Here is an 11,058-nt window from a genome sequence, read left to right as displayed (position 1 = left end):
GACAGCAGCTCTCATCTGTAGGTAGGCGAGCTGATATCTGCCTCCTCCCAGGTCTGTAAACAAATCCTGAGCTTCCACTACTATCAGGAGGAAGCTGGGCTGAAGCCCACAGAGATAAAAGCACAACTTCACACAACTCTGCAAGTTCTAGAAAACCACTGAATTGTACACTTTACATGAGTGGATATGATATGTGAATTATACATCAACAAAACTATCAAAAAAAACCCAGAACTTCACTCCCCTGTCACCTCTGGGAAAAAGTTCCTTTAATAAAAAAGGATTTACAGGATTGTCATCACTCTTCATCTACAGCACTCGATATGGAAAATAAAAAATAAAGGACCACCTAGACGCGCTCAGTATAAAAACGCAGTTATCCAATCAAACAGGAGGCCTGGGGGCCAAGAGACCAGAGAGAAATGCGTGAGGGCACACCTGGGCTTCTGGAGTGCTCCAGGGGTGGTTGAGGACCTGCCTCTCACTTTTTGAAAATAGCCTTAAAAAAAAAAATGCAGATTGTGGTAAGAGGCCTCTTACTAAGGAGAAGGGTCCATTCCAGAGCAAAAGCCATCATGGGGGAGTCAGAGTCGGTCAAGACCCAGGACCCAGCGCTGAGCATTTTATGGAAGCGGGGAGACTCCCAGAAATTGGGCAGCCTTGGCCTAGGTTAAGAGGTGCTCACTGTTGAAATCAAACTGCCCATGTTCCTCCATTCTGAAAGGCATAGAGACCTGCCCCTTTGAGGTCAGCTTCGAGGCCTCTTCCCTCCAAGTTGCTAAGGCCAATTCTCAGCAAGCTGCAAAGTCCTTGGCCAACGTGGGGACAAAGACCCCTTGGAGTTGCTGCTGCAGCCCGGCGTTTAGGGAGTCCTAGTCGTCCTGGCCCCCGCCGTACATGTCCGCCAGCTTCTTGAAGCGGCTGCCCCACTCATTCAGATAGTTGTAGTCTTGGTCCTGGTCAGAGGTGGAGGAGCTGAGCGAGCTCAGAGAGGCGGCATCGGAGCCACTGCCCTCATAGTCGAACACCAACAGGGAGTCGTAGGGCGGGGCCGTGGGGTCTGTGTTGGCCGCCTTTAGGTTCTGGGGGATGGAGAGCAGGGTGTTAGGCGCTGCAGGACCAGACACCGGGCAGCTGCGAGAGCTCAGGAAAGTGAACTCACCTGGCTGAGCCTGAGTTTCCTCATCTGCAAAGCCCTGTCTCCCCTCCCTTAAGGTTTCGAAGGCTGAACATGAAATGCACATAAATCCTTAGCACAGGACCCAGCTGAGAGCGAGTGCTCAGCGCCGCAGGCCAGCGGATCAGGGTGGGGACGCTGAAGTCAGACTTCACACAGGGAGTGTGTAGACCTGGGCAAGCCTCTTAAAGTCTCCATGCCTTTGTTTCCCTCATCTCAAAAATGCATGCTAAGTCGCTTCAGTTGTGTCTGACTCTTTGCAACCCCATAGATGGTAGGCTGCCAAGCTCCTCTGTCTATGGGATTCTCCAGGCAAGATATACTGGAGTGGGGTGCCATGCCCTCCTCCAGGGGATCTTTCTGACTCAGGGATCGAACTCACATCTCTCTATGTCTCCTGCAATGCCACCGCAGAAGCCTCCCATCTCAAAAATGGGGAGACTTCATGTAGTTTCAGAGGAAGAAATGAATGTATGTAAATATAAAAGTTCATATTAGAGTTACAGGGGACCATAACAGAATTCCTCCTCTGCAGAGCTGACATGGCTAGGCATTAAATGAGACAGTTATTTGCAAACTATCCAACAGAAATATTCTGAAAACTGTCTTCATTCAACGGGAGAGAAGATCTCCTGGCCTTTGGCTCCAAGGCAAAGATGCCCTGAGCAACTTTCCCCTTTGTACAGGATTCTCAAATGTGCTTAAGGCTAAAGAACAGAGTCTCACCACCGGGCTAGTTCGAGAAAGCAAGAAAGGTAAGCAGGGTTCAGGCCAGAGTAAGGTATCCTGACCACCCACTGAGCCCTGTGCCTACTGCTGCTTTCTCCAACCTCCCAAACCCATCCATCCTTCCCTCCTTCCTCTCTTGCTCCCTCCTCCCTCCCTCTTGTTAAAAACCTCCTTTTACTGACTACTTTCATGGTACCAGCCTCACATCATTATCTCCTATGTATATTTTATTTCTTATATATATATCCTGTATATTTTATTTCTTGGAGAACTAAAGAAACATCAGAGCTTATGAATTCCCTGGTGATCCAGTGGCTAGAACTCTGCGATTCCACCTAAGGGTGCACAGGTTCCATCCCTGGTTGGGGAACTAAGATCCTGCGTGCTGTGGAGCAAGGCCAAAAAAAAAAACCAGAGCCTAAAAAAAAAAAAAAAAAAGAATATCTGGGTCCAAGGCACTGATATTTTAAAAAATTCCTTAGATAAATCAAGTATGTGCCCAGAATTGAGAATATGGGGGACACTTAGCAGCAAGAGCTGTCATTACCTAATACAGGATAGGTGCCGGGCCAGTGGTTCCCAAACTTAAATTACCTGGGAATCTTTTAATTAATTTATTTCTTAATTGAAGGATAATTGCTTCACAGAATTTTGTTGTTTTCTGTCAAAGCTCAACATGAATCAGCCATAGGTATACATATATCCCCTCTCTCCCATCTGCCTCCCCATCCCACCCCTCTAGGCTGATACAGAGCCCCTGTTTGAGTTTCCGGAGAGAGAAACATGGAAACTTACAATTACCATATGTAAAACAGACAGCCAAGAGGAATTACCTGGGAATCTTCAAAAAAAAAATTCTGAAGCCTGGCCCACATCCAGATCGATTAAATCACAGTCCTGGGGGTGGGGTGGGTGGGGTTGGGGGATGGTCAGAGGCTTCAGTGTTTGAAGTTCCCCAGGAGATTCATTCCCTGAGCCAGCACTGCTCCAGGTCCTTACTCATCCAGTCCTTAAACCAACCTATCCCAGAGGCCCCCCAACTTTGCTCCACGCTGGAATCACCTGAGATCTTTGCAAATTCAAAGCCAGGGAGTCTGGCTCCTGAGTTTTCCCCTAACAACCACTGTATGTGTTGAATAAAGAAATAATTCCTCATCAAAAATCCTGTCAAACCAGAGATCACCTAAAAAAGTCAAGAGCCTTGACTTCGAGTTCATCTAGACTGCAACAGAGCCTGCTCTTCCTCATTGGTTTTTATTGATCAAATTGTTCATCTGTGCCAGACCCAGTCCTCTCTTACTTTTGTTTGATGATAAATGAAAGTGAAAGTGTTAGTCACTCAGTCATGTCTGACTCTTTGTGACTCCATGGACTATAGCCTGCTAGGTTCCTCTGTTCATGGAATCCTCCAGCCAAGAATACTGGAGTGGGTTGCCATTTCCTCCACCAGAGGATCTTCCCAACCCAGGGATCGAACTCAGGTCTCTAGCAATGCAGGCAGATTCTTTACCATGTGAGCCACCAGGGAAGATGAGATAAACATCAACAAATTAAAAGAAAAGAAAGAATTCCTGACCTATTCTTTAACCACTTCGAAACTTTAGGTTTAATGGAGGAGGCAACAGGAGGCCCAGTAGTGGCTACATATGCCAAAGGTCACACAGCTCGCTTGTTGGTGACAGACCCAGGATTTGAACCCAGAGCCAAAACTCCAAGCCTGTGCTCTTTCTCATGCTGCTGGCGCTTGAATGAAGGACTGCCCTAGGCTGGGCCCCCATGACTCACCTCAATGATGAAGTTGCCGATTTCATCTGGGTTGGCTGGCCGAGGACGGTACATGGGTGTGGGGATGAAAGATGGTGCCACATCGTTGCGGAGAACCACCTCAGGCCGGGCCTCCAGACCCCGGTGGAGTTGGGTGATGTCATAGTCCTTCAGGAAAGTGAAGGAGGACATGGGATGGAGAAGAACCCTCCCACTCTCCCCATTTACATCTCATCCCACTTCTGTGCCACTTGGATGTTTTGGTTCAAGAGTAGGTCTTAGGAGACAGTGTCAGAGATCTCTGAAAGCCCTAGACTCCACACCCCTTCCTCTCAGATTAAGCACAGGCTCGAGGTTGGGCTGGCTGGGGCCAGAAACTAGAGCAGTGGATGAGGCACCCTCTCAGAAGACTGACTTCAGGCCAGGGTCTGGGCGACGCAACTAACATGGTCAGATGGTTGACCCAACCATCCCTGCCAGGGGCCATGGGGGCACCACCTCCCGACCCCAGGAGGGCCCCGCATGCCCTACCTGGTCCTCCTCACCACCCCCCTCTTCGCCATAGTAGAAGACGTTGTCACGGGTGTCATCTTCTGGGAGGAGAAGGGGCTCCTTGATCTTCCGCTTCTTTCTCACCAAGAACAGGAGCACCAGCAGGAGGACTGCAACAGTTGGGGAGTGTGAATATTCACCCCCAAACAACCACATGGCTGGCCAACACCCCCAAACTCTTGAAGTCCCACGTAATTTTTGATCCCTCCACTCAGTAGCCAGCTGCTGTTGCTAAGTCACTTCAGTGGTGTGTCTGACTCTCTGTGACCCCACAGACGGCAGCCCACCAGGCTCCCCTGTCCCTGGGATTCTCCAGGCAAGGACACTGGAGTGGGTTGCCATTTCCTTCTCCAATGCATGAAAGTGAAAAGTGAAAGTGAAGTCGCTCAGTCGCGTCCGACTCGTAGTGACCCCATGGACTGCAGCCTACCAGGCTCCTCCATCCCTGGGATTTTCCAGGCAAGAGTACTGGAGTGGGCTGCCGTTGCTCAATGGCCCCTGTGCACCTAGGAAAACCCTCACCTCCTCATCAAGGCTACAGGACTGGTCCCGAGCTGTCTCCAACCCTCCCTCTCTGCTCAGGTCTAGTCACATTGGCCTCCTCAGGGCTCCTCGAATACACCCAGCAGTCTCCCACTTCAGAACCTTCATCCCAGCTCTTTTCTCACCTGGAACCCTCTCCATGCATACACATGGCTCTCACCTTCCTGCTCTCAGCTTAAAACCACTTCCTCCTACTGGTATTCTGACTTCATCTCCCCACCTGTAATTCTGTATCATTTTACTGTTAGTCTTCCCATATTGATGTACTGGTCCTTATGGAAATCCTCCTTGGTGGGGATGGGGATCTCCTAGTAGATGTTTTTTTTTTTTTTTTTTTTTGCCTGCACCATATGGCTTATGGCAGCAGTCCCCAACCTTTTTGGCACCAGTTTTAGTGCTACTTTCTTCTTTGTGGAAGACAAATCTTCCACAGATGGAGGTGGGGGATGGTTTCAGGATGCTTCAAGTACACTACACGTATTGTGCACTTTATTTCTATTATTATGATCAGCTGCACCTCAGATCATCAGGCATTTGATCCTGGAGTTTGGGGGCCCCTGGATTACTGGATCTTAGCTCCCTGACCAGAGATTGAACCTGGGCCCATGGCAGTAAATGCACCCAGTTCTGACCACTGGACTGCCAGGGAATTTCCAAATGTTACTTTTCAATATGACTTTTTCAGTCACGAGGTGTCCCATAATAGCCAGAGACTTTAAGTTAAAAACAAGACAATGCAACTTTGATGTGGTGTAGTAATCTGAATTTAGGTGCAAACACTATTTTGGAATTTTAAGATAGGGACTGGGTTTCAGTGATATGATCTAAAAGGCTGGAGGTCTATTTGGACACAGTGGGGACTGGCTTATTAGTGCCCAGCTGCTGCCCCTAACTGCTGTGACTACCCCCAGTTAATTCCACATGAGGAGGGCAGTTCTGGCCCTCTCTGTGGCTGTTTAATGGAGGAGGATACAGCCACTGCTCAGCGTTATCCCCCTTTTTCGCCTGCTGAGGGAACCACTGTCCTCTCTAGCCAGATAAAACTGATGGAGCCATCTTTGGGAGTCCCTGGGTTCTTAGGATGCACACCCTGTGTAGGTCAGACTATGGCCTTTCCCTCCCCTTTCCTCCCCATTGGCTTAGGGAAAGGCAGGAGGCAACCTGGACTGCCTACCTGCACCCAAAGCCTGTGTTCAGCTGCCTACTGTTACCTCCATTTGGACTTTTCCCTTGGTCCTTCCCACTGGTTAATAGAAACTCCGTGTTTCTACTTGCTCAGGCCTTGAAGTCATAGATGGCTCTTTTCCTCATCTGAATCTGAATTGATTCTACCTTGAAATATGACCAGCTCTCACCACCTCTAATGCCACCCTGGATCTGAGCGACAACTCCCCCCTCACCCCCAGATTATGGTAGCAGCAGCCCTCTACAGTCTGTTCAGGAGGAATCCTACAAAATCCAAGTCAGATCACATTGCTCCTCTGCTCCAAACCTGATGACTTCCCATTTCACCCAGAGTGCTTACAATAACCCACAATGCGCAACACAATGCTCCGCCACAGCCATCACCTCTTCTCCCTCTTGCTTTTTCCACAACAGTCAGTGCTGTTTCCACACAAAGCACAGAGCCACCTCAGGACCTTTGCACTGGCTGTTCCCTGGATATCTGCATGATCTGCTTCCTCAACTCATTCAGGTCTTTACTCAAATGCCCCCTTCGCAGTGAGCCTGTTCTTGCCGATCCTACATAAAACGCCAGATCTCCTCCTCCCCTTACTTTCTTTTAATCCATAGCAACACCTATTTCTCTGCTGGCTTATTTGCTATCTGCTCTCTGCACCAGAAAGTAAGCTCCATGAAGGCAGGGGCTGTTCTGTTTTTTTGTTTTTTGTTTTTTTTAAATTAATTGGAGGCTAATTACTTTACAATATTGTGGTGGTTTTTGCCATACATTCATATGAATCAGCCATGGGTGGACATGTGTTCCCCACCCTGAACCCCCCTCCCACCTCCCTCCTCAGCCCATCCCTCAGTGCACCAGCCCTGAGCACCCTGTCTCATAAATGTTGCACTCTCAGCACCTAACACAGTGCTCAGTGCAAGTATGATGATTAATTATTGCATTAATTATTGCATTCATGCGTGATTGAATGGGTATTTTCTGTGTAAGGACAATTCAGAGTGAAAAAAGTGAATGTGATAGGTTCTACCATGACAGCAAAGAAATCAGTTTCTAACTAAACACTTCTGCTCACTAGACCAGTGTCTCTCAAGCCGAAACATGCATTAGAATCCACTGAAGGGCTTGTAAAAACACAGACTACCAGGTCTTACCCCTAAGCTTCTGACTTGGTAGGTCAGGGGTGGGCCAGGGAGTTGGCCTAATCAATTCCTGGTGATGCTGATGCTCTTGGTCTGGAGACTACACCTTCAGAACCACCACTGCAGCCACCAGACGATGTGACCACAGGGCCATGTCTGCTCCCCACTGTATCCCCAAACCCTGGCACCTCCCAGAGGCCCCATAAACATCTGTGGACTAAATGACACTCCCAGAATTAAGAGGACAAGGAACAGATGGGCAATGTCGGTGGCCCGAGTCTCTAAGTTTGGGGTGGACTCAGGTTTCTAACTCCCCCAACCTCAGAGGGAGGGGGTGCCAGCACTCACGCAGCAGAGCCAGGGCAGCGCCCAGGATGGGGAGGAGGAAACCCCCCTTCCAGGGTTCTGCGCAGGTGTCCTTCTCCACGTGGCCGTGGCAGTTGCACACGGTGGCTTTGATCACTGTCAGCTGCTCCTTGTTGCCGTGGTCAGACAGGGAAAGGTGCACATCGTAATTGTCTTGCTTCAGGAACTTCTTCAGGGACAAGGCTACTGTGTCTCCTGGAGCAGACAGATAATTATTCACCTCGGGAGGCCACGAATGGTGGGAGCCAAGCACACCACGAAGGAGGTTTGAGGAGGCAGACTGCACCTGGGCCACAGGGAGCAATGTCGTCAAAGCACACTTACGCCGAGTGTTACAAACGGATACTTGGTCCAAGCCAAATCCTCCACTGAGGGAAGGATTATTTGGATAGAAGAATAAAGTCATCATTCTATTTAAAAAATCAATAATCACAGTATTTCTAAATATGACATTTTAAAAAATTCATGGCATGCAGGGCCAATAATTTCTCAGCATCACCAGCTGCCAGATTGTTCTTTGCTTCAAAACAAACAAGCAAAGAAACAAAGTTCTTCCTAAGAGACAGCTAGCACAATCTTTTAATATTTATATTAACTGGCCACCTGTTTTTCTACCTGAAAGTTTACTACCATTTGTTATGGCAGCATTTTGCTCTTTCAGTTGTATATATAATGTTTATACCTCAGCTCTATGATAGAATTTCAATATATCTGAAACTTGGATATTTCTGAGTGAGCATCAGTTATTAAGAAATCCATATGCATATGAGCTGGTGATGTAACTGATGCCAGGAGCAGATCAGAGCATTAGTGACTGCACACAAGCTCAGAGGTGCCAGCAGTGAGGCTGTGCTGGGCACCATGCTAACTGGCCTTCGACGGCCTGGGGCAGGCAGCAGGCAGCCACAGAGCCAAAGCCAAGCTTTGGAGCAGCCTGCACGACGGGAGCCACTCTGGGGAGGCTGCTTGGCCACTGTGGAGTGGGGACAGGGGCTATGTTTGTGGGTGAGAAATATAAGGTTGGAGGCCTCTCTGAAGAAAGGCCTTTGGTTTAGACTCAAGTTTGTCAAAGAGGGCGCTATTAGCTTGGGTGGAACTGTTCTTCATCAAGAGGAACTTTCCCGAGCACTCAAGTCCTCACCACTAAATGCTAACAGTGTCCCCTCAACCCCACACATCATTGGGACATTCAAAAACAACCCCGTGTTTCCAGCCCACCTGCCCTCAGGCTTGCTGGCCTATTTCAGCACTGACCTCAAGCCACTTTCAGTTCACAGGCTCTGCACACTCAGTGGGCCCCTCTTAGCTGAAAGGCCGGAGGGAGAATTCACCCTGTTCTCACTCAGCAGTGGCAGACAGAGAAAGTTCTGCAGGCTGGATGTCTGGTCCACTGAGTGGAGAGGCCAATGTGGGGCATTTCACCAGAACATCCCTCTTGCCTTCCTGTTCCCAGGCTGGAGAGCTGACTTCTCAGCTGATGATGGTGCTGGTGGTGGCAGTGGGGACTCAACTGACACTTGTTACGTGCTAAGCCCGACTCTGATCTTCACCTCAACTTTAAGAGAAAGGTTCTGTTACCCCTCATTTTACAAATACAGACACTGAAGCTTAGGGAGGTCAAGTAACCAGCCCAGTTCACACGGGTGTAGAGTTGGGATCAACTCCTCTCACAACAGAACACAGACAGATAAAACGACTAAGTCAAAACCAAGAACCAATGGTAGTGTCAGGCATTGGTACCACTGGGCTTTGAGGTAACGCTCAGTCTTGGCAGAGCCAGACTGTGCCTGTTGGTGAAGATGGCCGCTGGCATTGACTGGGCACTGATGGAGCAGAAGAGGTAGGTGCCTGTCATGCACTCAGCCTTCACAGTGACTGTACAGAGGTACAGTTACTGGCACCACCCTCCAGGCGGGGAGAACTGCTCAACAGTGAGGTTCAGTAACTTGCCCACAATCACAAGCTGGTAAATGGAGGGGCTGGATCTTGAACCAAGGTATTCTGACTTCAGAGGCTATGCCCTGTAAACCAAACAGTCAGGGAGGGGAAAACGGCTTCCAGCCCACAAGGAGGTGATAGGAGACCAACTTGGGCTTCTTCGAGGAAAGGTGCTGGGTATATACTCCCCCAAATCAGAGGAATCATAAAAATGGGACAGTGTGTGTGTCTGAGGCAGGTCTCTTCAGTCCTTTCTGGACAGGCTCAGCAGCAGCAGTAGACACAAGGCATTTGGTTACTTCAAGGAAGAACCTGAATGTACTGGTTCCCCATTCCCCTCTTGGGGGACCCTAGCCCCAAGAGGAAGAGGGAGGCATTTTAAACCAGGGTGAGCTTCTCCAGGGGCCTTATTGGCACTTGGGCCTGGAGGCACTGTTCTTACACACCTGAGTTCTTGCCCATTTGATGCCAGCAAGTCCCCTCTTCAGTCCTGTGACAACTGAAAAACCACTGTAGGCTGAGGAGCGTTAAGGGGTGGGGAAGAGAAAGGACAGGGTGGTGGTTGGGGCACGAGGGCCAGGGACCTTGTCTTCAACTTCTTTTCCACTGCTTACCCACACTGTGCCTTTGGACACACCATTTAACCTTTCTGAGCCTGATTCTCATCTGTAAATAGGGATAAAAATACTGACCACAGGGGATGGTAGAAATTTAAAATAAGAAGTATAAAAAGCATCTTGCAAATTGCCAGGGGTGGATGAATGGTAGGCAGCAGAGGATCCTGGTAGAGCAGAGTGCTTGCATCCCAATCCTGGGGCCATTATTTTCTAGCCATAATGCTTCCGGCAGGATATTTAAGCTTCTGTAAGCCTTGGTTTCCCTATCTGTCTAACGGGTGCACATACATGTATATGTATGATTAACAGTACCTGCTTTACAGGGTTGTTGTGAGGATTCAGTAGCTGAATCTATGTGAAGTATCTGAAGCGCACATAGCAAGCATGCTCAGGCATATTAGTTGTTATTACTGTGCTGGGTTCCTGACTCTCTCATTATGTCATAGTGAGAAAGTCATGTCCCATCTCTCTCTGGGCCTCAGTGCTTCCAACTGTATAGGAAAGTGGTTGGGCTAGAATGGTCTTTAAGGATTCCTGTGGATTCCCAAAGGTTTAGACTAAGTTAATAAGCAGCATTTGACTGACATCATCTTTGTTTGTTATTGGCTGTGCGGCTTGCAGGATCTTGTTCCTTGGCCAGGCATCAAACCTGTGCTCCCTGCAGTGGAAGCCAGGTGTCCCAACCACTGGACTGCCAGGGAGTTCCCCTGACTGACCTTCTTGAGGAGACCGGTAACTCGGTGACCCACAGGATGATGGAGCAGGAAGGTGGCTGCTGCATCTTGGGGGAAAGAGGACCCATCTGCCACCAACACCCACTTACCTTTCTCGCTGACTTCTGCTGTCCAATAGACGTCCGAGTCGTGTGTGAGTTGGGCCTGGAAAGGGGCAGTGTGGGGGGACAAGTCCTTGTCTGTGATGTTTAGCACCTGGGGCACAGGGCTTTGGTTGCAGATGGTGATCTGACGGGGCTCGGGGACCGGACCGTGGTCATTGATGTCCATCAGTGTTAGCAGGAGGGTCCCTGTGCCAGTGATGGGAGGGCTCCCT

The 11,058-nt window shown here is 49.2% G+C and overlaps 1 protein-coding gene across 1 annotated transcript in view; it reads right to left on the bottom strand.

Moving 5' to 3' along the window:
- Positions 1-348: 348 nt before the first annotated feature.
- CDH3 (cadherin 3) overlaps positions 349-11,058 on the bottom strand; it is a 46,896-nt gene continuing 36,186 nt past the window's right edge. Inside the window, exons 12-16 of the mRNA XM_052655797.1 lie at positions 10,832-11,056; positions 7,436-7,648; positions 4,202-4,332; positions 3,692-3,838; positions 349-1,082 (exon numbers count right to left, since the gene is read on the bottom strand). Of these exons, the coding sequence (XP_052511757.1) occupies positions 873-1,082; positions 3,692-3,838; positions 4,202-4,332; positions 7,436-7,648; positions 10,832-11,056 (926 nt within the window). The 3' untranslated portion in view covers positions 349-872. The remainder of the gene's footprint in view (positions 1,083-3,691; positions 3,839-4,201; positions 4,333-7,435; positions 7,649-10,831; positions 11,057-11,058) is intronic.

This window comes from Budorcas taxicolor, chromosome 18 (genome assembly GCF_023091745.1).
Source record: "Budorcas taxicolor isolate Tak-1 chromosome 18, Takin1.1, whole genome shotgun sequence".
NCBI lineage: Eukaryota > Metazoa > Chordata > Mammalia > Artiodactyla > Bovidae > Budorcas > Budorcas taxicolor.
The sequence above is the reverse complement of the archived record's forward strand: the minus strand, read 5'-3'. Positions and strand labels throughout refer to the sequence as shown.